The sequence below is a fragment of the Camelus ferus genome, chromosome 14 (assembly GCF_009834535.1).
Source record: "Camelus ferus isolate YT-003-E chromosome 14, BCGSAC_Cfer_1.0, whole genome shotgun sequence".
Lineage (NCBI taxonomy): Eukaryota > Metazoa > Chordata > Mammalia > Artiodactyla > Camelidae > Camelus > Camelus ferus.
Window position 1 is genome coordinate 8,618,946 of NC_045709.1, and position 26,417 is coordinate 8,645,362.

At 36.8% G+C, this 26,417-nt stretch overlaps 1 protein-coding gene and 1 long non-coding RNA gene across 7 annotated transcripts in view; one reads left to right on the top strand and one right to left on the bottom strand.

The window, feature by feature from the left end:
* The first annotated feature begins 598 nt into the window (after positions 1–598).
* On the top strand, positions 599–24,709 carry ITM2B (integral membrane protein 2B). The gene is made up of 6 exons (XM_032496162.1): positions 599–863; positions 19,681–19,809; positions 21,297–21,503; positions 22,061–22,171; positions 22,652–22,802; positions 23,915–24,709. Exons 1-6 carry the CDS (start codon positions 747–749, stop codon positions 23,998–24,000), a joined length of 801 nt encoding a protein of 266 aa, XP_032352053.1. The 5' UTR covers positions 599–746; the 3' UTR covers positions 24,001–24,709.
* Positions 1,037–26,417, bottom strand: part of LOC106729532 — a 59,257-nt gene continuing 33,876 nt past the window's right edge. Inside the window, exons 5-6 of one of the 6 annotated variants that reach the window (XR_004325647.1) lie at positions 9,724–9,876; positions 7,721–9,209 (exon numbers count right to left, since the gene is read on the bottom strand). This is a non-coding gene — a long non-coding RNA (uncharacterized LOC106729532). Of the gene's footprint in view, positions 1,169–7,553; positions 7,616–7,720; positions 9,877–17,040; positions 17,171–26,417 lie in introns of those variants that run through there. The other 5 variants (XR_004325648.1, XR_004325649.1, XR_001365956.2 and 2 more) reach the window with 5 other exon arrangements.

Genomic DNA, 26,417 nt, shown 5'->3' on the forward strand with positions numbered 1-26,417 from the left:
TTTGTGAGAGCGGGGGTAGAAAACAAGGCAAGTCTGAGTCAGGTAACGCCCTTGGGTGAGGTCGTCCGGGAAGATAAAGAAGTCAGATCGCGAGGACAGAGAGCATTAAACTTTTCCGTGCTCCACCGAGTTGGTTCCCATAATAAAGTGAGAAAATGGAAGTGTGGACGCCCCCAATTCCACCGCCTTTAGATTCGCGGTGGAAGCAGCAGGCAGGGGAGGGTCGCTCTGGTGCTGCCAGAGGTTAATTCTTTGTCCCCTGCGCACCCAGGAAAGTTCACCAGATTTTGCTACAAAGCTGCAACACTGCTCAGAGGTGAACTGCTTGGAAGCGAATCTAGCACTGCAAAATCCAGGCCCGCGCCCAGGAGCACCCCTCCCTTCCTGGCTCCATTCCTCCTCCGACCCCGGGTGAGGGCAGGGTCAGACTCCGCAACCGGATCGGCACGTCGGGTCCGCCCGTTCGACTCCGCCCCGCTGGCCCCCGGCCCCGCCCCGCGCACCCTGTCCGCCGGGCCTCGGCCCCACCTCCGGGGAGCGAGCCGTCTCCGCCCTCGCCCGGGAGCTACGAGGCTGCAGGAGCGGTGCCGCAGTAGCCACCTCCGCCGCCGCGCAGCCACCGGTTCCCCGCAGCCGCCGCTCAGCCGCGCCCGGAGCCCGGCCGACGAGGCTGCAAGCGCAGCCAGGAACCCGTAGCCCGCGCTTCGAGCCCGCCGCCGCCCTCTGAGGGCGCCCCAGGCCGCGCCATGGTGAAGGTGACGTTCAACTCGGCTCTGGCCCAGAAGGAGGCCAAGAAGGACGATCCCAAGAGCGGCGAGGAGGCGCTTATCATCCCCCCCGACACCGTCGCCGTGGACTGCAAGGTCCGAGGGCCAGGGGTCGGGGGAGAGGGCGCTTGGCGGAGCTGCGCGGGGCCAGTGCGGCTGTGCGCCCGCGGGGCGCGGGACAGGGTCCCCGAGAGGGCCGAGCTCTCCTTTCCCTTGGGCTGCTCCCCTTTCTTGTCCAGCGCAGCTCCTTTGTACGAAAGTGCGTGTGCAGAAAGCGGTGCCTGGCGCGGGATCGGGGGCTTGGGAGGCCTGGAGTACGAAGGATTGGAGAACTGTGCGGAGTTCACGGTCGCTGGTGCAGTCAGGGAACGTGCGTGGGGCCGGGACTGGGTTCGTTCGACCTGGAGGCCAGCGGCGACATGCAAAACAACGAAAACAACAGTTGGGCACTTTCTCCCGGTTTAAATAATGTGCCTAAAATGGCTGACATCATTAAAAGCCTAAACCTCTGTTGATTCCCTACTTTCGTTTCTAGGCTGAACTACACTTGAACGAAGTCTGGCTACTGTAAGCCTCTTAATTTTAAAAGCATTTTCTTCTTTACCTCCTCTTTTTCCACGGCCCTTATGTATTGGCAGGTGAACTTCAAGGTGGGGTGTGGAGAGGGGGCCAGGGAGCGGGCGAGGGGAGAAAGCAAGGTCTCCCCAGAGTAGGATCTGGTTGTTGATTTTATAATTAAAACAAAAAATTACCGGTAAAGAGCCGTAATTACTATGTGGATCTTAGTGTAAAACCGATAACTGACTTTTAAATTATATCAGTATCTTTATGGGAATCCCTTACACTAAGTGAAACTACATCCTATGTCCCTTAAAAAATTGTCGTTTATTTTACAAATTCCCCATTTTAGCCCTAAGCAAAAATCAGGAGAGGAACTATAATTGTGGTAAGTTTTAGTAGCTTACAATTAGACTCATTTAAGATATGATTATAATTGTCTCAGAAGTTAACTTAAAAAGGAAAGCCTCATAGCCTCTTTCTACCAAATCTTTAGGCTGGGAGAATTTAGTCCTGTAGAAATTAATTGCAGAAGTTATTTATGTTGAACTTATTTTTTACTTTTTTGCTAGCATTTTTCAAGACCTGTTATAAGTAGGGTAAACTTAGTTTTAACTTTAAAAAAAACCCCAGTAATTTGTGCAGGTATGAGTAATAAGCATTGTTTTTTATATGGTCTAATGAGAATTACTACTACTGAAAAATGCACTGTAAAAATGTTTGAAAATATAGTGTTAATTTGGACGTGCCTGTAGTTATTTTTTGGAAATGTTTTAGTTGAAAACACAAACGTCAGGGGTTGATTTTTAAATGACTGCCTTGCCTTGAAATAGGAAGTGGATTGATTCCCTAAAAGGATTAAGAGTTTTGGTATTGGTATTGTTTTCCTGAATCCGTTGCAAACCGTCTTGGTCTTAAGGGAAAATGTTTGGAATCCACAGAGGATAATTCCAGCAGCAAATTACTATCTTAGCTTGATGTTTATCTAACGTTCTTTGTACTTAAAATAGATCAATAGTCCAGTCCCAGTCATAAGACTCATACATATATAAAGATTAGATAGATTTTAATCCCATTATATATCTCTTAAAAAAAATCCTATTAACAAATATAACTCCTCCGATTTAAAAAGAGAGAGGGAGAAAGCATCGGATGATGTCACTTCAGACAGCTTTTCCCTGTTCCTATAGTGAAGGAGATTTGAAACTATGGACAAAATTCAGAATTAATTTGCTGGTCACCTTTAAATCTGCTTTTGACATTTTGTTTCATTTCTGAAATGGTGACCCTGTTTTCAGATTGTCAGAATTTTCTCACAGTTATACCATATTCAAATTCTGTGTTCATAACAGCTGTCAAAAAATAACCATTCATAGCTCTGTAATTTATTTTCCATTTCTATTTTCTCAGATCCCCATATCCAAAGAAAAATACTGGAACTAAGCTGTGAGGGCCAGTCTTCCTTTTTAACCACACAGCAGTCATGGATGATGAATTGGGAGATACAAAATGAATAGTAATTCTTTTTATAGCTAGCTATAAGCTCAAAACCTTCTTCAGCGAGTTGAGTGACAAAATACTACTTCACATTGGAAGTAGAATCCTTATCAGTCAGTCCCTTAACAGTAAATGAAAACCTTACTTAATAACAGACATTTGTGAAAGAACTTGTGATCTCTTCATCTTAGAGCTCCAGCAGTGATTACATAATGTTCTCTGGCTCCTTAGGGTGACTGTATGGTAATCACTGAATTTGACTGCCTGGATTCTGCACAGAATCAGCCTTCCTATGTTTGCCTGGGGCCTTTCCTTGCCTAGTTGGTCGAGAGGATCCAGTTAAGCTAGTTATAGACCAGAACTCCTGCAGAAGAATGTTTTAACACCTCTAAATCTCTTAGACCACAATATCCTGAAGACCATTGTTTCTCAAAATGTACTCTTAAGTACGCCCTGGAATCATCTGGATTCTGGTTTAAAAATGCAGATTCTACTACCTTATGCCTTCAGAATTCTGATCGCTCCAGTCTGCTGGCTTACGTAACGTGCATTCCAGTACTTTGACACTGCTGCTGTCTTGTGCGATTTCTTTAGCTCTTTTCTCACTGCAGGGTGAGAAACCTCTGGAAACAGCTTCACTGTCCCCATGTTTCAGTCTTGTCTTTTCAGTAGCTGTTAATCCCAACGTCTGGGTCTATTGATTATATTATCTCACCTAGCTTGCTTGCTTGTGTTTCTTTTCCTACATTTCCTCCTTAACTGTTTTCCCCTTCCTCCACCTGTCCCAACTGGCACAGAGCTCTTAGGGGTAGAGAACAGCAAAGAGTAGGACCTATATTTTGTGTAACAGAGGTGAATTTGAAAGGATACACCTGTGTTATGTTAGAGGCAGCAGTTCATTCATTCATGTTTGTGTAGAGACTTTGAACTTTAGGCAATTGTTATATATGTGCAAATATCAAAGAAAGTGCTTGATGTCCTGCGTCAGAAGTTCCAGTTTTGTCATTAACACAAATGCTTCTTGATCTTGGGCTTAAGTTTTTAGATTTCTTTATCTGTAAGATGACAGGGTAGGGCCAGATGGTCTGTAAAGGACCCTTCCAGTTTTAAAATTCTATGAAAATGCTAGAATTACATAATTATATTTGGCAGGAATCAAATTGTTTTAACTGTGAAAAATAACTACCTCCTCACCCTAACCAGACTGTTCCCTCTCTTCCTCCTCATGCTCAGCATGTCATTTCCCTGCTTCATATTAAGTAACTGTGGGTCACAGAGAAAGGAGATAGAGGTATTATGTAAAAAGCTAGGTTTTCATTTTGGGTTACCTCACTGTGGAACAGTAGCTGTCAATAACTCTTTTGTTTTCATGCCTAATTATGAAATGCCCGTCCCAATATCAGGCCTCAAGAAGCTCAAGTTTGCTTCATAGGTATCCCTGCAAGCTGTTTGCTGATGAAAAGTGTTGCCTCTTTGCTACCTTACGTTGTAGTTGTAGTTGTAGTTGTAGACATCCTTAAAAGGAAGAGGAAAGTAACGTTCTCGTGGAAGGGAGATGATGGGGCAGGATGGAAGCAGGAGACAGGACGGATGACTAACCCAGTAAGTTCCGAGTTAACATCACAGAATGGCTATTTGGATCCTAGCTCTTTACGCTTTCTGGCATTTCTGTTTACATAAACAGACTGACGGCTTTGGTGATTCAGCTTTTTGATGGTGTTGGTTTGGTGGTGCCCTATTTTTTTGTTTTTGGTGGCGGGGGCAGGGGGAGGAGGAACATAAAATGTGATGACATTTACTGAAATGTTTTGATCTCGAGAGAAGGGATTGGGAGCTTGGTTCCCTTTAATGAAAGTGCGTATCATTGCCTGGTTGTGTAATTCAGCGTTTGTAAACATTGGCCAGTAAAAACTTTACAGTCCCTACATTTTAGATCTTCATGAGGGTACTGCTATCTGAAGTGAGGGTTTAGTGCTGAGATAAATTAATTGCCCCTGTGCATACCAAGTGACTTGGCAGGACCTCCCCTGTACACATGCCACCTGGGCTGCTACTGCGGAGCGTGGACAAAGTTGCATGTTGTATAGAGGACAGGTTACCTTCTTGTGGTCTTCCCAGTGTCATCTTAAACGTATTTTCTCCAGACTAGAAATAAGCAAGTATATTATCCTTGGCAAAATCTTAGACCTGTAAGACATTATGGAATTCAACTCTGCCATAAAAGAGGTTTAAGTGAATAGAAGTTTTGTTTTAGCCAGAAATATCTCTCCGAGTACATAGTACAGGCCTATTTAAGTTGATTTAGAGTTTAACTTATAAAGTTTTCATTATGTAGTGCTAAAGCTTGATGTAAAATGGGACATTTTATTTCTCTTGCTTGTTCTGTCATACCATAACTTAAGTATCTGGAGTATGTATTTAAAAGGCTTCCCCTCCCCGCCCCCCAAAAGGAGAATACTTTCTGAATTCATACTATAAGTAAAATTTCTTGGACTTCTCTGTATATTACAGTGACAGAGGGAGATCCAGAAAATATTTGTATCTTTTCAAAATGACATCAATGAATCCATCCTCTTAAACTTTTTGTTAAACTTGGCACTTTTTATTAGAGCTTAGACTACAAGAGTTAAGGACTTTGCCATTAAAGGACTTTTTCAGGCCATAACTGCTGCCTGTTAAATGATTTGACAATTCTGAATTTCTGAATGTGGTGGTTTTTGTCTAAATGCTGTAAATAGTAGTAACACTGGAGCTATGTTTTCAAGAAGCTTATATGTAAAGAGTTGTTTCCTGGCTCTTATTTTCTTTGCACAGAGCTTAACAATGAGTCTTATAGGTAGACAGCTAAAAGTTGAAAAATAAAAATTTTATTCAGATATGACCCTAAGAACATCATTAAAAAATCATTTAATTGTGATTATCGCCTTTAATAAGTATCTGTGATACATATGCTTAGTAGCTTAAAAGAAATCTACAGGTAGATTTTCAATGTTACCAACAATTGAACAAAATTATTTTTAAACAGTTGAAGACTTTTTGAGCTCTTTAATTGATTAGAGAAAAAAACTTTATGAAATATTTCTATAATTCTGTCATTTGGGGAAAAATCAAGTAAGAATGAATATAGACTTTTTATTCTTAAGCAGAAGAATTTCAGTCTTTAGTTACAGAAATGAAAAAAAATTTACTCCTGTAAAGAGAGGTGTTCTAATTTTTTATTTAATACTTTGAATTAAGTTTCTAGTAGTAATTAGATGACTTGGAGCTAAAATTATTTAATATAGAAACCAAAAAGCTAAGTGGCATTGTTAAGTAAATCACTTACTGCAACATCCTAGAGGAATCATTTTTATGCTGCGAATAATGACTTTAAGAGTCAGTCTGTCTAGGGCTGCACATCTTAATTCATTTTGTCAGCCAAACTCTCTAGTGTTTCTGTTCTGCTATGTGTACTACATCAGTTTTTCTTTTTCATTTTATAGCCTTCTCTTCAGTTCATTTTACCTTTCTTTCATTTTAGTGCCAAGAGAAAAATTTCCGAATCCTATCAGTTTCAGCTAGAGCAATGCTACGCATTTAAGCAGAGATGGCAAACTCAGTGCCTCCTGGGCCTATGCAGATGATTCAGTGAAGCTGGGGTTTTTGCATAGTAAACAATCTATTCATTTTCATTAAAAAAAAAATGGATCCAGTGTCGCTTAATCCTCCAATTTTTAAAGACAAGCTAGAATCAGTGTTTTTATTTTAAACTTGATTTTTAAATATTTAACAACTAATTCATATAAGAATTTCAGGCAGAAACCTGAAGACCTGACACCAGCCACCATTTTACAGCTGCAGCAGGGCTGGCAAGTTATGGCCCACGTGTCCACATGTGACTTGCTGCTTGTTTTTGTATAGCCCATGCTTTTTACACTTTTAAATGGTTGGGGGAAAATAATTAATTTCTTTCTTTTGCCACAGTTCCCTCACTCAAAAAAGGGGTATAGTTCAGAAAGCAACACTGTCTGCTTATTGAGAATTCAGAGTATGCCATGTGTACTTTTAGAATTTAGATCCTGTCTCTGCGACTTACTGTGATACTTTGAATAGGTTACTTCAACTCTGTGTCTGTTTCTCCATCTGCTAAATGGGGAATATGATAATCTGTAAAAAGTTTATCACAATGCCTGGAACAGAGAAAGACTCAGTAGATATTAGCTGCTATTGTTACTACTGCATCTTAAAGATTTCTAGAAGCAGACTTTAGGATTTCAAGTAGAAAATTAATGAAGCAGAGCAGTTACTAATTTTTTTTAACATTTTTTATTGATTTATAATCATTTTACAATGTTGTGTCAAATTCCAGTGTTCAGCACAATTTTTCAGTCATTCATCGACATATACACACTCATTGTCACATTTTTTTCTCTGTGAGTTATCATAACATTTTGTGTATATTTCCCTGTGCTATACAGTGTAATCTTGTTTATCTATTCTACAATTTTGAAATCCCAGTCTATCCCTTCCCACCCTCCACCCCCCTGGTAACCACAAGTCTGTATTCTCTGTCTGTGAATCTATTTCTGTCCTGTATTTACGCTTTGTTTTTGTTTGTTTGTTTGTTTTTGTTTTTTAGATTCCACATATGAGGGATCTCATATGGTACTTTTCTTTCTCTTTCTGGCTTACTTCACTTAGAATGACATTCTCCAGGAGCATCCATGTTGCTGCAAATGGCATTATGTTGTCGGTTTTTATGGCTGAGTAGTATTCCATTGTATAAATATACCACATCTTCTTTATTCAGTCACCTGTTGATGGACATTTAGGCTGTTTCCATGTTTTGGCTATTGTAAATAGTGCTGCTATAAACATTGGGGTGCAGGTGTCATCCTGAAGTAGATTTCCTTCTGGTTACAAGCCCAGGAGTGGGATTCCTGGGTCATATGGTAAGTCTATTCCTAGTCTTTTGAGGAATCTCCACACTGTTTTCCATAGTGGCTGCACCAAAAGCAGTTACTAATTTTGTATTGTTTTTGATGGACTAATACCTCAAACCTAATGCTATTTTCAGATGGTATTAGATCCTACTGGCAAAGGTTAATATTGTTACCTGGATCTGACAATAACTTGGACAAGTCAGGAAACCTCCCAAGCCTGTTATCCTCATTTGTAAAATGGTTGTGCCAACCTTATAGTGTTCTTGTGATGGAATTAAGAGCCCCTAGTACATAGAAACTCATTAAATGTTAATGATTTCCCCTTATCCCCATCTATTATAAAGTGCTCCCTTTCCCCCTTCAGCATTCTTATTTTGGAATATTACTTCCTGTGTTACTGTTGTTGCTTATCCCTACTACACATGTCAGTTACATAACAATATCATTGATGAAGCACACCTCCTCCCCTAAGGTATTCTGGGGAGGATTCGTTCCTGCAGCATACAAATCCTTAGCATTCAGTAGCTATGTCCATTTTTGTATAAAAATACATTTCTCATTACATAATAGATGTTGATAGAATTTTGTAAATTCAATTTTGGGTTTAACCAAAGTAATATTTAGTTTTAAAATGCAAGTACTAGTCCTGCCCTATCTCCAAGGAACCCACTTTTTAAAAATTGCACTGTAATTATGTACAGTGAAAGGCACAGCTTTTGGATGTACAGTTATATAATTTTAAATGTATGCATCTGAACTAACCCAGTCAAGACAGAACATTACCATCGACTCAGAAAGTATTCATGTCCTTTTACAGTCTGTCCTCTCCCCTCAGTGGCAACCACTATTCTAATTTCTATCCCTGTAGATTCATTTGAGGCAATTGTGTTCACTCCTTAGCTTCTTCTGGTCTTTTATTGCCAAGGTGGCCACTAGACCTTTCTGCAAATTAGAAAAATGTACCCTCTGTGGTTTTGATGAGCAGAGCATGAGCATAGATGGGATTCTAGTCCCAGTGACCCCCTTGGCCTGGCATCCTTGTACTCATAACAGCCTGCCCAACCATCCATGGTATGGTAATCTTAGCTCTCTAAATTAGTGGTTGTCAGTCTTTTTGGTCTCAGGACCCCTTTGTACTCTTAAAAATTGTTGAGGATCCCAAAGAGTTTTTGATTTATGTGTGTTCTATCTACTGCTATTTACTATATTACACATTCCAATATTTACTAATTTAAAATAATAATAAACCTATAACATGTCAACATAAGTAACATTTTTATAAATAATAAATATTTCCAAATAACCAAGACATTTTAAGAAGAGTAAGAGGAACACTGTTTTTACATTTTTGCAGTACTTTTAACTGAATAGCTTAATAGAAGACAGCTGGATTCTCATATCAGTTTCTGCAGTCAGCCTGTTGTGCTATATCATTCATTTAGCGTCTGGAAAACTCCACTGTACACTGCCCAGAGAAAGAGAATGGGGGGAAAAGTGTCTTATTTTTATTATGAAAATAGTTTTGACACTGTGTGTCTCCCGAAAGGGTGTCCCTAGAGCACATTTGGAGATCCCCTGCCCTAAATACTTGTTTATACTGCTGCTTTATGGTTTTTCTTTTCATTTGTGTTTTTTGTTTTTTTTGCAATTTTAGATACTACCTACCAGCTTCCTAGTATGGAAAGTGAATAGTTAGCCTTTTCTGTATGTTTACATAGTACATATATAATCTGTTCTCCTGGTTTAGTTATAGTAATTTCTGGTTAAATTGATAGTCTGTGCTTTCATTATAATTGATGTGAAATTTATTTACTTCCTTTCTTGCACAAAACCTTTTTTATTTTCTCTGAATTTGGTAATTGGCTTCTTGGGTCAAGAGGGAAGATTGCTTAATTTTCTGTGTATTGCTAATTCATCCTCAGACTCTCTGACAGCAGTAGAATTGCCTTTTGTATCTACAGACTTATCAGATAACTTACCAAGTTTCATGTTTTTCTTGGCAATATCCCCCTTGTCATGCTTTAGTCTTTCCACTCAGACTGGTTGTACTGTAGGCATGTTGCTACACAGATGTCCTGTGAGTAATTACTGTCCTGGAATCGAGTTGCCTTTGCCTCCATCCTGCATTGGATCTTCAGTTTTATAAATAGAAGAAAAAGTGTCGGAGATCTTTTTTCTTTTTTTAAACCTTACATGTCTGAGAATCTTTATCCTCACATTTAATTGATAATTTATCTGGGTATAAAATTCTAGGTTAGCAGTAATTTTCTTTCAGCATTTTGATGGCATTACTCCATTATCTTCCAGTCTAATGTCATTCTGGTTCCTGGTTCTTTGAATATGACCATTTTCGTTTTATTTTTCCTCTAGAAGCTTGAGATTTTTTCTTTATGACTTTGGCTTTCAAAATTTTTATTGTCATTTCTATTCTCTGGCTTGAAGTTTATCCCTTTACTATCACTGATAAGCTTTCAGGAGGCAGTAAAGATAACCATTTAACTGGAAATCAATACTAGGACTTTCAACTCAGCTATCTTGATAGCTTTAAGATTTATTAGAATGTTTCCTTTAACATTAAAAATAGGCTTAATGATAATTAATAATAGGTAATAATGGAAACCACCTGCATTATTGTTAGCATTAGTTTAAGGTCAGACATTATGGCCTAAAAAGAGGCATCTTCTTGTCTCCCTTTTTAATGTTCCAAAATTGTCCTCTTCATGAGTAATTTTAGAGACAACTCACTCACTACTGACTTTGTGATTTTTTCCTTTGTGGCTCTATTACTCTTAACTTTTCTTAGGTTTCATTTTTGTAATGAATATGTCGCCGTTTTCATTGATTTTGAAATGCTTATATGGTGGTGTGCCTGAGTTATTTCCCTTTATTGTTTTTGCTTCATGTGTATATGATTTTAATGCTTTTTTGTTACTATCCTTTGTAATTTGATAACAGAGAAACATCCTATTAATTTTGCCAACATGTTAATCATAACAACACTACTGTTGTAATAGTTAATACATAGTGCTTACTATGAGTGTGGCTCAGTTTAAGTGAACCCATTATGATAGCAAAAACCTCTAGAAACTCAGGCTGTGTGGTTCTGGCTGGATATGAGTATTATTCAATTGTAACATGGTATCACTTCAAGTATGACCAGAGTTGATTTGCCTAACCTGATATTTAGTTAGGTCATTGGCCTAATAGCGCCATGATTTTCCTCCCCTAAGATGCACATGGAGTAATGTAATATTCAGGCCTTATTTTGTGGTGCTGCGCAAGTGATTTTGCTTAAGTTCTCTGGGCCTCATTATATTTATCTGTAAAATGATGTATTAGACTAAATGACCTCTCATGGTTCTTTCATACAGGATCTTTTCTTCCTGCAAACTATACTGATCACATAATCAGAGGTACCTACTGCATGACCAGACCATAAACTAGGAAATTAAAAATAGCTGAGCTCCCCAACCTTCAAGAATCCCTTGTGTAGCTGAGAGAGACCAACCAACTATGTAAACCAAATTAATCACAACCTACTGAAATGTCTGTATGTACTTTCACAAGAAAACAGCACTCCTGGCTTCAAGGGAATAAGGAAGCAAGATCACATGACTGCTGAGTACTGTACGTGCATTTGGTGCTAGCCATAGGTTCAAAGCACTTTTTATTTATTCCCTAGAGAGAGACAAGATATCTCTGGTCCCAAGAACTGGAATTATTTTTTCTAGTAGTCATTTTGTAAAACTTTCAAAATTCTAAACTTGATCACAAGATATAACTTTCCGCATTTGATTATTTTATGCTTTTAGAAGAATATACTTGGAATTTTCTTGTCAAAAGTTCTGCATTTTAAATAGATCCACTTATATTTGAATACAAATGTGTAATTATCTCGTTGAATGACATTAAAATCCAAGATTTACACAAAAGTGAATCTATAACAGATTAGCTTTTTTCCCTCTAATCTTGACACCTAATTTTATAATGAGGTTATAGAGTAGAGCATTCCTATCATAATTAAAATTTTTAGGAAGACAGTTGATATTCTTATTAGGAACTATATGAACTCATGATGCAGCCAGTGGCAGAAGAAATCTATCTTGACCAATGTATCTATCCCTGGTAAAGTATATTATTAACAGTAAATAACATTTGTGTATAATGCTGTTGTTTACAAACATCTGCCTGTTAGTGGTAGTCTAGGCTTTTGTTCGGACTACCCGCTGATGTTAAATCTTACCAACATGAATATGAAAACCTGCTGAAATTTCATTAAGTATTATTCACTAGTACAATTCTTTTCAGTGCAGACTGGATAAACACTATACAGAAACAATGGTCATCTTTTAAAATATGTAGAGAAAAGAACAGAAAAATTTTAAGACATTCCTAAATTAATATTCTGCTATGGACTCTGCTTGTCCCTGATGATGTAAAAGTGATTAAATTACAATCCAGCACTAAAAGCATTCACAGCCTGGGTTTTTTTTTTGTTTTGTTTTTAATCTGACTTTTTTTTTTTTTTTTTAAACTTAGGCCTGTGCTAATTTTATATGCCAATAATTTGGTTCAGACTTTCAGATTTCATATTTCTCCCAGTGGTTAGATTGTTTTGCAGTGGCTTCATAATTTTAATTTTTTGTTCCTGTTTTGCTGCTTGTGTATTGTAGGATTTGTTAGCAAAAAAGAATGCCAGTGAGAAATCTGTTTTGTAAACACTAAGTTTGGGTTAGTTTCTCTTTTTTTAAAATATCTCCCTATTCCAAGTGTAAAATAATGCAGTAACTTTATTATCCATATAATGTAAATCACTTGGAAAACTGCTCCCATTTTTCATTTCAGACACAAGATTTCTCATGTGGACTTGCTCACCACAGTTGAGATAGTAGCAGTCTTACTTGAAAAGTCAAACGAGAAAACAAAATTCAGATTACTGATTTAAATGAGCAAGAGAAAATGTAAGCAAATGTTTGGTGTCTTTATAGATTTTAGCTTCTTAGCCGTAGATTTTTGTGTTTTAACAGAAGGTATTTGGTTAACCAATCAGTGCTCCTAATAATGAACAGATTGCTGGATCATGCCTTTTTGATGCTTCTATGCTGGGGAAAGAAAACTAATGTAGAAGCCAGGTGAATAGGACATGTACCAATGGTAAATGAATGGCACTGGTATTCTACAGAATAGTAATCAGTTGGAGAGATCACCTGCGTGACTTTCGTGGTTCAAAGAGTATTGTTAGGAAAACATTTTGGAAATTTTAAAGTAGATCTTCAATGATGACCAAGGTTTTTGTTATTTTTTAATTCTTATTGGAATAGAAAGTGATTTACTTTTCCTCTCCAGGAATGTCTTTTTCAGTTGGCTTTTTCAGTATTCTGCTGGAGATTGCTTTTTATTGACTTCAACCCCAACAGATACTTATTTCTGCTTACCTTTCCAAGCTAAGTCAGAAATGAGCACTTACTGTTTGCTGTCTGCCAGACGGTGATCTAAATGCTTCATGTGTGTTTCCTCATTTAATCCCCACAATAACCCTATGAGACAGGTGCTATTATTAATCCATCAATGATGAGGATATTGAGGCAGAGAAGTTAAAGTACCACTTTTGTCCATCTGTTTCCTATCCTCCAAAATTTTGACATTTCTTGTCTGCTATCAGTCTTTTCATCTTTGTCTTTCTTCTCTTTCTTATAGGTTCATATCATTTTCAGCTTCTTTAGTATCATTTAATGGGGTCTTAGGAAAAAATAACTGTCTTTGCCCCTCACAAGTTGGGAAAGGAGAGGAATTCGAATTTACTGGAGTATTAGTTACATACGGAAAATTTCAGCCGCCTTAGCTGTACAGTTCTGTTAAGTTTTACAAATATGTATAGTTGTGTAATCACACAATCAAGATGCAGGATATTTTCCTCACCCGAAGCATTCTTTCATACCACTTTGTAGTCATCCTGTGTCTCATACCTGTCTTGTTTCCGGTTCCTACAGTTTACCTTTTCCAGCACCTCATACAGATGGTGTTATACCATCATTCTTGCTGTTCCTGTCCTGGGAACTGGGCGTTGTCTGGAACAGCTCTTTGATTCCTATAGCTCTTGGACTGTTTTTCTCTGAACTTGTCTAGTCCCAGCTCCTCCCCGTCACCATTTTTTGTTTACTTAGGCCATTTGTGCTTGGATTTGTTCTTTGTGAGAGAATACCTGTTCTGTCATTTAAAGAATTAAGCTGCTTTATTCACCATATTAATCCAGTCTCTAAAACCCAGAACTCAAAATCCTTTATATGGAGAGTGGTTTAAAATTAGGTTCTTAGAAGGAGGCATATCCAGTCAGGGCTGGAAATGAAGACCAAGGTTCAAAACCAAGCAATGCTGTAGAAAAGAACTTGGTGTATTTGGTCTTCACTAGGGAGAAAATGTTGAGGGAGGAGTTGAGAAACCAGAACATTCATGAGAAATCTATTTGTGAAAATTTGAATTATTAGAATTTTTAAAATATAGGCAGCTAATTCTGTATTTTGGGAGACAGTATACAGGCCAGACCAGACATCCATGGGCAGCTGGCCTGTACAGCCCCACAGTATCCATATTACCAAATGTGTTTTTAAACGTACATGTTTCTAAATAATTAAATCTACTCCTGAAGGTTCGGTGGCCCATTCTACTCTGACTTGAATAAATTGTACTAGTTCTCTACTGCATTTCTGTTTTTACACTTCAGGTGTTTTTATGCCATTGTTTTCCTTCTTTTTTTTTTGTTACCCAATTTTTAACCCTTGGAGATATTTTCCTCTTTCATATTCTGGTTCCTGAAGTGTTGTTGCATTTGCTCTAATAATGCCAAATAATATTTCTGGGAGCTTTGAAAAAATGTCTCTTCATTCATTCTAGAAAGAAGGCTCAAACAGAAGTGCTGGAAGATGTGGAGTGATTTTTCAGGATGGGATCAGAATAAGAATTATATGAAAACCCTTGCATTTTGTCTGAGTGAAGTTTATCATTGAAGCACATTTACTGAGGCCTCTCAGGGAGCTGATTGAGGTGACCTGATTCTTAACTAATTGAAGTACCAGAACAGAATTCAGTCTTCATTTTGCTTAAGATATAATTGGTTAAGTAATTTTCCTTTATCATATGATGTTAAGATTTATTTGAACCAGAAATTAGTACAGTGCAAGAGTGAGAATGCTTTTGAAGCCATTTTCTTTCTATACCGACTGTTGAGGGGTGATTATAGGCCAGCGTGTGCTTCAGTGTCTTCATTTATAAACTGGGGTAAAAACTTGAGGTTTTAGGAAGATTAATGAGATGATAATTGTACAGCACCTGTGGGAGTTGTTTTACCTTATCAGCATAATTTAAGGTGCACTAGTTTTATTGCAGTTACAAGGGAGGAAATGTCTGTGACTTGTTTTTAAACTAGGCCAAGTAAAGTTATATACCCCAGTGAAGATGTTCTTGTTCATGAGTGGTTTTCCTTTTTCTTGTTGATTTTTGTTGTTTGTTAATTTTGAAATAATCCAAGCATTAAAAAAGCATTTATAGTACTATTTATATGTTCTTTTTTAATGTTTTTTAAGTGTTAAGTCTCATATAGTGTATTTATTATCCAACTTGACTTTTTCTCTTTTTTTTGGTTCAGCATTATGTTTATGAGATTAATCTCAGTTTCAACAGTGCTGGTTGATGTCATTTAAACTTTTATTATACAAACCTGTAATACTTTAATTCTTTACTTGATGGACAGTTAGGTTACTTCCAATTCTTTTCTTATTAGCAATTCTGCAGTAATCATTATTGAGCCTCTTTTTATGTACAAAAGTGTTTTTCTAGGGTTATATTGCTAGGTATGGAATTGCTGGGTCATAAGATATCTATCTATCTATCTATCTTCAATTTTATTAAATGCTGCCAAATTGGTATCTGAAGCAATTGTACCATTTCCTGTCAATTGGAAAATCCCAATTCCCATTGTTCCACACTTTCCCCAGCACTTGGTATTGTTAGACTTTCTTTTATTGCCTGGTGTATAGGAACAATTTATTTTTCCCTCTCATTCCCCATATTGAAAGACAATTTACATGCAACAGAATGCACCCACTTTATGTACAATTTGATTGAATTTATGGTAACTGTATAAAGTCATATATCCACTACCATAATCAAGATATGAAACATTTCATCACCCTAAAAAATTTCCTCATGCCTCTTCCATCTTCCTTTTGCCATGACAACCACTAGGCTGTTTTCCATCTTCCTTTTGCCATGACAACCATTATAGTTTTACCTTTTTTTATACCTACCTCTTTGTGGCTGGAATTTTTTCACTATAATGTTTTTGAGATTGAGTATTAATATACTACAATTTATCCATTCATCCATTAAAAGATATTTGTGTTGTACTTAGGATCTCTAGAATGATACTGAATGAAAACAGAATCAATTTTAGTGGGCATCCCACATATTCCTGACTTTAAAGTGTATGGTATAATTCTGGAGTTTCATCATTAAGTGGGTTTGCTGTAGATTTTTGTTCATTACCCTTTTTCATGTTAAAGAATTTCACCTCTTCTAGTTTGCAAGGAGATTTTATTGTGAATGGGAGTTAAGAGTTTGTCAAATGCATTTTCTTCACATTTTGAGATGGTCATGGGGTTTTTCTTCTTAAATCTTGTATGTTTTTTTCTCTAAGCTTACTCTTTCAAGTTTTAAAATTTAGTCATTTAAAATGCACTTTTAATAAATCACTTAGGTTAAAAACTTTTCTATCTTAAATATAATCCCTTCCCCATGACTCAGACTGTAATAGGGAATGTCAATTATCTGTCATGCATACTGTTCATTTTGACTGTAAATTGCTTAAGATATGAGCCATATCTTAATCACATTTGAATTTCCCACAGGATCTAGCACAGTACACTGCAAATAACAGGCCCTTGATGTTGAACTGGGCTAAGTACTTAGGGCTACTGTTCCTTGCTAAAAAGCCACTGTCTCTTGTGTGTCATAAATTCTTACGTTGCCCTCATCCTTAATTATCATGCTAGCTGCTGATGGAACTTTTATGGGTCATTAAAAAAATAAATAACAAAGCTTTAAAAAAAAAACACCTAAATTTTATTCACTCATCAGATATTTGTTGAGTGCCAACTAAGTGCCAAGGTTGGCTTGGAGCTACGGTACTAACCTTCTAGCCTAGTACGGAGAGAGAAGATCTGCTTATGAATTAATCTAATGCCAGGTAGAGAGTGATCACTAGAAATTCACAGAAGAAAAGAGATTAGATGGACTTTGAAGACCTTAAAACCCTTTTGTGAAATAGATGACTGTGGTACATGGACTTTGGGTCTGTAATTTGGCAATTCAGGCTCTTATTTCCTGATTCTTAAGCCATGGTTCACACTGTTGAGGTGCTGAACAAGCGACCTGTAAATAAGTTAAGTATTTTATAAGTTATATTATTTTGAGAAATTTAAATTTTTTGTTTTATTGTCATAGTTTTGAAATGTGACTTTTGAATGAGTATGAGAATTCAGACTCCATAGCATGACATACAGAGTCCCTTTGTGAATATCTCCTCCTCCCTGGCACCCCTCAGTAGCATGGTGGACACTTCGGCCATACCACAGGTGGCCCTTGGAGATGTCATGTATTCTGATCTTTGATTTCATTCATTCTTTGCCCTACATATATTGCCCTTTAACTCTGTCTTCTGCCTCGGTAATGAGTATTTTTCCTTCATTCCACTCCCGTTCTTTCTCCCCTGGGAGGTCGTCCCCAAATCCTTCTGTGCTCTCTACCTTCTCCTCTTAGAGCCTATATCATATTTATGTTCTCTTTGTATATTTATTTTCTAGGCTGATCTGAATGATCTCTTTCTTGGCAGAGGGTATATACCCAGGCCTAGCACAGCTCCTGGCACGTGGTAGATATTTATAATTTATTCTCAAAAATATTGTTTGTTGACAGGCTAAAAATGATAGATCAAAAGGCCTGGAAACTTGTCATCAATGTAACAGTTGGGGCTGCATATTCTTTTACAAGGGTCTGCCCGGGCTCTATGGCTATTCATTTATTTGCTACTAGAGAAGAGAGCCTGCCAAACAGGGTGGGTGTTGTACACACATTTGACTGTCTCAGCAGCTGATACTAAATGTTTAGAAATGACTATTTCCAGCTGTCATTTTCATCTCCCCACCCTACCCCCACCCTAAAATTAATTATGCTAAGAACTGTTTCTTATCTCCTTAGATACTTACGTCAGACAAAGGCTCAAGCAAAACACTATATGTACTTTATCATTCAGGTTGCATAATACTTGAGTCAATGGAGTTCTTGTAACTTTCTGGACACAGATGGGATATCTTATATGACTTGAGAAATTCCTCTGGGCTTATTCTCAGTACACACTACTTCCTTGCAGGGCACTTGTTGTCTTAAGTGTACATACCACGCATTGACAGTTACGCCTAATACAGCAAAGTGTAGCTCTGTCACAGTGTTTGAGCCAGTCCTTAGATTGAAAGGCATTTGTTATACTGTGTTAAATTCTGTGTTTAAACTTCAGATAACCTAGGTGCACACTGTCTAATCTGAAATTGTTCTTGGTTGTCTGGGCCTTCTGGGGTTGGGCTTTTCCCTGGCAGTACCAAGTTAAAATTCTTCATCTTAGAATTGAAAACATAACCTTAGCTTTTTTTCTTCCCTAAATGAACTCTTGCTTCAACCATATCCAGCACTGTTCATACAGTTTTTCTTCCTAACTTTTCATTTATAGCCTATTTATCTGTGGAGGTGTTGGTCAAGTCTGCTTTCTCCCTGAATCCATCCTATATTGAGCCTTCCAAGCAAAGGACAGGTCACATACTTGAGAGACTGTACACACAAAGTAGAACATCTTTTATTATGTTGGTTTCAAGTCACTTGGAGCCTTTCTTTTGCTGTCTGTGCTATTTCTTGAGCCACTAATTATATAAAGCCAGTAGCTAATCGCCATTTGTCAACTCTTTTGCACATGAACCTGGGTACAAATAAGAAATTAGCTATAACCCTGAAGTGACAGAGTAGAAGGACTGAGTTAGAAGGGCAGGGAGTATGTCTAAGGACAGTGAATATCATGACCCTAGATGATGTTCCAGTGCTAAATTAATTCCTTAAGTGGGTCAAAATCAGAATTCTAACAACCGTATGCTAGTTGTACATCTCTTGACTTTGTAAGTAAGTTTTTCTACTGAATTTTTCCTCCATATTCTGCTGCTTCTTTCTTAAGAAATGAAGACCTTTGTCAAACTGGGATTCTTTAGGATAGAGCAGTGGAATTATAATAGGATTATTTCTAGATACCTTCATCCTACTTTTTGAGATTATAATTGTATAAAGAATTTTAATATTATTTGGTCTGTCCCCGATTTTCCTGTCACTTTTTCTTGTATGTGGTTGGGAATGGCTTTATACCTAGTATGAAATATTAACTACTTGCAGTAGGCTAACACATAATTTTATAAATAATCTCATATACCCTGAACTTGTAATATACAAGACTCAGCACCATAATACTGCATGACAAAGTTGTATTGTAGCCTTTTGTGAATTTTTAAATGTTAGAAGATACTTGAATCACCAGAAGTTATGCACAGAAAATAGAAATTATGGAGTATGTTATTGCTCTAGAGATATGAGTAGTAGGTGGGATGTAGAAAGTTAGAAGAAGGCAGAACTCTCCCAAGGGACTGGTGTCTCAGCCCAAGAGGAATTGTGCTGAGACCTGGCACCATTGCTTAATCACTCCTGGGTTGACTTTGATTAGAAACCTGACTCCTTTGGTCTTTATATCTTTGTTTGTAAAATGATAATCCTTAAAGTTTCTTTCAGTCCTGACATTTCTGTGATTCTGACTGGAGATAAGATATTGACCATCAGTCTTTTTCGTACTTTAGGACCCAGATGAAGTGGTACCAGTTGGCCAAAGAAGAGCCTGGTGTTGGTGCATGTGCTTTGGACTAGCATTTATGCTTGCAGGTGTCATTCTAGGAGGAGCATACCTGTACAAATATTTTGCACTTCAAGTAAGTGGGAAAATGCTAAAGACTTATTTAGCCTTTTCTTTACATGTTTTAGAAAATTGACCCAAACTTGTTTGAAGCCTGCACTTTTTGTCTGTGGCCTTTAGCCAGAATGGTGGTCCTATTTTAAGATTGTGTTTAAAAGTCTCCTGAACATAAGTTTGCTGAACCCATTGGGCAGTCACTAAAAGCAGAATAACGTTGTTTTGAAACGTTGCTGACTAAAGGGTATAGATTGTTGGATGACTTTTCAAAATTAACCCTCAGTTTTCTTACCATAATTAAGGGCTAAATTACAGTATTTTCAATTGCCAGATAAATACACTGCCACAAATGTCATGTTGATAGACTATAGACTGATAGGACATTTTCCCCATAGTAGCCTTCTGCTCCTGGGCCCAGAGTACACTGGTTCCATTTCTCTCTGCTCTTTCCCAGTCATTGGTTTCTCTTAAGAAGTGTGATTTCAGCAATAATGTTGAAATAATTTAGGATGAGAGTTGTTTATAACTTACTACAGAAATGTAACCCATCCCAGTGGGTTAACAGATGTAAATTTTTTTTCTTCTGATTACAGTTATTATGATTTATGATCTCTGTTTTGTGATCTATTTCTCTTGGCAATAATTCAGTAGGTTTTTTTTTTTTTTTAACATACCAGAGTTTGGAGAAACTGTTGACTAATAGATTTTATTAAAATAATGAAACAGTCTACAGAGGATGTATAAATTTTATACTCATTTTCTGTATTTTTTGAGATAATGGCATGTTGATAGACAATAGTGAAATGCTACTCATCTTAATGCAACTTCTTACAAGAGATGTATTTTTGACATAAAAATCATTCGCAATTCCACTATCCAGAGATATTTGTTGACCTTTAATGCTTCGTTATATACTCCTGATCTTTATTATATATGCATACTTAAAAAATATTTATAATGATTTTCTGTAATCTGATATTTTCCACTTAATTGTGATACATTTTAAGGAAAAATCAGAACTACCTGTATGCCTGTGGAATTTTCAGAAAAACTAGCCCTCTTTTGGCTAAGAAGAGAAAAACCATGTAATCAGTGAATCACATCAAAAAGTTTTAGAAGTATATTCTTTCAGAAAAACATTATTAGTTTCTGAGTATATTCTTTTATAAAAATAAGGCCTACAGGTAGGAATAGACCTGTGTGTTTCTTCAGATTTACCTATCATCAGATGGATAATTGCTTTTATATTCTATTTTTGTTGAACACAGAAAGTAAAGGAGAAATCAGCTGCTTTTCTCCTTCTGAAGCCTTTTTTTTTTAAACAATACTTCAAAACCTGATCTTAAAGAATGTGTTAACTCTGTAATTAAACTGTCTGACTTGTCATCTAAAAGTAGCAGTTTGCAAGCAAATGCTATTTAGATAAAGGTGGCAGCTTAAGTAATGCTTACATTTAAAAACCTGTCTCCTACCGAATTGCTGAAATAGTGTTTAAACTCTCTATAGCCAGATGACGTCTACTACTGTGGAATAAAGTACATCAAAGACGATGTCATCTTAAATGAGCCTTCTGCAGATGCCCCAGCTGCTCGCTACCAGACGATTGAGGAAAATATTAAGATCTTTGAGGAAGATGAGGTTGAATTCATCAGCGTGCCTGTCCCAGAGTTTGCGGACAGTGATCCTGCCAACATCGTTCATGACTTTAACAAGGTGAGGCAGGTACCCTGAACTGTAAAAAGGTGCAAATCCCTTAATTGATGCTTTTATAGTTTTAATGTCAATATTTGCTAATTTATTCTTTTTAGAGTTTACTTTTTACCTTAAAAAAAAAAATAGACTTGAGTTTCTTCTGCCCTGCAAGAGAAACTGTAGCATTTGATAGGCTCTTTGTCTGAAGCAGACGTAGTGAACCTGGCCTTCTCCCATCTACCTTTCTTCTCCTTGCATTGTCTGTCTTAACGCACACCCGTTAAGGTGTCTGTAAGTGAAGGGACTAAGTCTCTTAATCAGATGATGGGTTATTTGAGTTAATTAGAATAGTTTGTTATTATCTGATAAGAGTTTTATTTACTAGTAGCAGTATTTCCTCTCCCATGATTACTTCCCTTCCTATCCCACCAAATTCTTGATTCGTTGAAATGTGATTTACTCATTCCAAAGCCAACCCATCTTAATGGTACAAATTATTAAAAATCCAGTTGCTGCCTATTTATATATTTATAATATTTGCATATTAATCTAACAAAAATGTATCTTTTTCTTCCTAGAAACTCACAGCCTATTTAGATCTTAACTTGGATAAGTGCTATGTGATTCCTCTGAACACGTCCATTGTTATGCCACCCAGGAACCTACTGGAATTACTTATTAACATAAGGGTATAAAAATTTTAACTCTTCTTGTTAATGATACTGTTAGAGCATCTTAGAATTTTCTGTTGAGAAATTAGCTTTAAAGGAGCCCATCTTATTGGAAATATAGCTGATAAGCATTTTATGAAGAGGAACTAACAGTCTTGGATTTGGGATTTTTCCTTGTCTCTTTTAATATTTTATATTTTGAAACTGAAATTAAAATATAATTTTTAAAATTATATTTATGTTTTCCTAAAGGGCCAGAGAATAAATAGTAGGCTTTTAAGAAATAAGGTCTGTCTTATAACTATGCAGTTTTGATGCCATAGGTAATATGTAAACAAATGGGCATGACTATATTCTAATAAAACTATAGAAACAGATCATGAGTGATAGTTTGCCAACTTCTGTTCTATACTATAATCTCTAAGAATTTTGTCTTTTCCTCATCTGTCCAGTGTATGTTTTGAGATATCTGTGTAATACATTCTTTTCCAAATGTAGGCTGGGACCTATTTGCCTCAGTCATATCTGATTCATGAACACATGGTCATCACTGATCGCATTGAAAACATTGATCACCTGGGTTTCTATATTTATCGACTGTGCCATGACAAGGAAACTTACAAACTGCAACGCAGGGAAACCATTAAAGGTAATACTTCTTAAGTCAAAGTGTTAGCAAAAAACTTTGCTTCACTTCATTGCGTTAAGTTAGATTTAGATGTAAGCTAGACATTGTTACCAATATGCTTGCCATGAGAGAGAAAATAAAACTATATTGTACCAGTATGTAATATTTTTAGATTTCTGAAGGATCATCTTAATTCTATATCTCCTCTTTTCTGACAGAACAGGTGAATGTGAAATGTCATTTCCTTGGGGTGCTGTTACCTCACTTTCCATGTAGGCACCCAGTCCGACTTTCAATCCTACCACTTTGGTTCAGCCATACTGTGAAAGGTTCTTATCCAGAGGGTCTCTAAAGTAGCTCTTCAGGTTTATGCTCAGGGATCTGGATTCTAAGCAGAGTTTGCCATTGGATCACATAGAAGATAACCAGAGTCAGGTTCATTAGAAAGGAATTCAGCAGAAGAATTAAGAGCATTGACAGAACAAATGTAGCTTTGCCAAATCACTGAGCCTTTGTTTTCTCAGGTGATGACATTATCTCTCCATTTCTTTTCAAGATTATTGTAAAAATAAAATGAAAGGGCACGTAACAGAGCTTTAGAAAGAAGAGCTGTGCAGATACACAATGGTGCAGTTTCTTTGGAATTGCTGTGGCACCTAGTTAAAGTGCTTTCCTTTTTGTTAACAAGCACTTTTAATAATATTGTTCTTTCACCTCAGCTGATGAGTCACTTGAAAACTACTGCTTGATTTCTTTCATTTTAAAGTGATCTTTATGGTTCATTATTTTTTTAATAAGTTATAATTTTACATATAATAAAATGCACCCTTTTTAGCGTGCAGTTCTGAGTTTCAACAAATCACCACCACAGTCAAAATATAGAATATTTCCACTGCCTTCAAGGTCATAAATTTATATGTATGGCATTATTAACTGTTACTAAGACCTGTTAAGATACCTAGCTCAGAAAAGAGGAAAATTATTTTCTGCAGTGTTAAAAAGAAATCAAAATACAGAAGTTAATGGAATATAGAGTAAAATATTTTTATATGTCTAAATAATAACTGTGAAGATTAATATGAATATTTATTACTGAAGAACCAGAAATTTTAAAACTTTTCCCTTCCAAACAGGTATTCAGAAACGTGAAGTCAGCGATTGTGTTACGATTCGGCATTTTGAAAACAAATTTGCCGTGGAAACTTTAATTTGTTCTTGAACAGTCAAGAAAAACATTATGGAGAAAAATTTAATATCACAGCATAACTCTACATCCTTTGTATTTTGTGCAGTGATTATTTTTTAAAATCTTCTTTCATGTAAGTAGCAAACAAGGCTTCACTATCTTTTCATCTCATTGATTCAATTAAAACCATTACCTTTTAAAAATCTTTTTTTCTTTCCAAGTGTGGTGTCTTTTATCTTCAATTAGTAGTTGTATGAAGTTATAGGTAATAGTACACTTCACCATAGATCTTAGGTCTTAGGAAGAATTTAAATTTCATTAATTCATTTACCCAGATTTTTATGTTTTACTTAATACATTTTCAAGAGGAGGGGCTATCTAATCATCACATATATGCACACGTAAAAATGGACCACAGTGACTTATTTGTAGCTGTTGCCCTGCCACTTAGTTTGTTAGAGCATTTGAGCAGATACTTTAATTTTCCTCTAATTAAAATGTGCAGTATTTTCAGTGTCATATTTAACTACTTAGAGTATGATTTCCACCTCGATGTTTTACTATCTTAGACATCTGCTGTAATAATATTTTAGAAACTGTTTGGAATTTAAGAAATAACTTGTATTACTAATTTGTATTATCTCTACCTGTGCAATGGAATATAAATATCACAAAGTTGTTTGACTAAAGGACTGTGTGTTGTTCTTCCCATATAATAAAACCAAAGAGTAATTTGGTTCTTCATATCTTGAGGTAATCCATTAAAGAAGAAACTTTCTTAAAAATCCAGTTCTCTGGATTTTTTTATTTACAGTGGGTAAAGTCATAGGTTTGTTTATTTTTTAATAAAATAAACTTTAAAAATAACTATATTATTCATAGGTACTATTAAAGTAACATCTAAGACTCAACTTTGAAAGATGTGTTTCATATCCTCAAAATAGTGCTTTTGTATTTAATGGAAGGGCTATCATTAAACCTAAGCTTTCCAAGGAGCATAAAATATAGTGCTTTCCTGAGACTGTCTCCCTCACGAATGGAGCATTTCGAGTTACAGTGGTGATTCTTACATTTATTCCTAAGGTGGCTTCCTATCAGATAATTTAGATTTAAAATAACTAAAAGTAATTTCAATGTAAAATTCCTAAGACAAAGAAATTTCAACTCTGAATTTAAGAAGTCAGAACTTAACGCTTCACCAACTCATAAAGGATTTAGTCTAGGAAGCGATTCTTGTCTAAAAAGGGTATCATTTGATTCCTGGCTCTTGGTGTCCTGTCAGTGATAAAGTAAAAGCTTTAGGCTGGCTACTCAGATACTCAGAGATTGAAAATTTGTTTCAGAAGGGAATATATTCTAATAAAATGAGAATTGCTTTTCTCTACCTTCTAGGCTCTAAAATTTCTTGGTTTTTAGGGGGCTGTGAACACTTAGGAGCACATTATTTATTCATTCAGCAGCTATTCATTGAGCATCCTTTGTATGCCCAGCACATGGCATTAAGTGTTGAAGGTACATGTGTGAAGAAGAAAAACAAATGCAGCCCTAGTGGAGACTCAGTCTAGTGAAAGGGACTGATGACAAGCCAACTAGTTACAATGCAGTTTTGTTTGGTACTGTAATGGGGAAGAATGGGGCCAGGAGCTGTGGGAGCATTTAGGAGGGACAGTGAGATTTGTGGCATGTGAAGTGTGTGGGACCAGGCAATGGAAGACCTTGTCATCCTTGCCATCTTGAGGACATTCACTAGATCATAGACTGCTATTGAAGGTTTGTAGTATGGAAGGAGCATTTTAGTTTCTGTTTTCCTACTGATGATAGTAATGCTGCATAAAGATAGATGAGCTGCTATAACAATCCCAGTATCTCAGTGGCTTCAGACAGTAGGAGTTTGGCTGTTTTCATCATTACTCCAATGTGGCGGAAAGACTCCCAGGTACCCAGAGTTCCCCATTTGTAATAATGCCAGCTTTGAATCCTCAGACTTGCCCTGGAAGGTGGTAGATCCTGCAGGGGCTTACAGCCAGGACTGAAAGGCACATAGCACTTTTCCCCATTTCCATCCGCCAGAGCCCAGCCCTATGGCCCGAGGCCAATGGCAAGGAAGATGGGAAAGTGTAGTCATCAGGTGTGTCCAGGAAGAGAACCAAAACGATCTGCTAAATACATAGCATTGTCCTTCCCACAAATGGACTGTTGGAATGAATAAAAGAATGAATGAAAAAAACTCACTAGAAAATAAAGGTGATCCACAATTTCATATCCCAGAAAAAATCACAATAAGAAATTGTGTGTTTAAAAATACGTTATCTTACTACAATAGCAACAAGCTCCTGGTAGATTTGAAAAATATATAGAAACAAAGGAAATTAAAAATTGTATATTCCCTACCAAGAGAGATGCCTGGATTTTTGTTGTTCTTTTGGTGTACGTACTTGACTTCTGTGACT

Coding starts and splice junctions, on each gene's coding strand:
- ITM2B (XM_032496162.1), top strand. CDS start 747: ATGGTGAAGGTGACGTTCAACTCGGCTCTGGCCCAGAAGGAGGCCAAG. Junction 21,504..22,060: donor TCGTTCATGACTTTAACAAG/GTGAGGCAGGTA, acceptor TTTTCTTCCTAG/AAACTCACAGCCTATTTAGA. Junction 22,803..23,914: donor ACGCAGGGAAACCATTAAAG/GTAATACTTCTT, acceptor CCTTCCAAACAG/GTATTCAGAAACGTGAAGTC.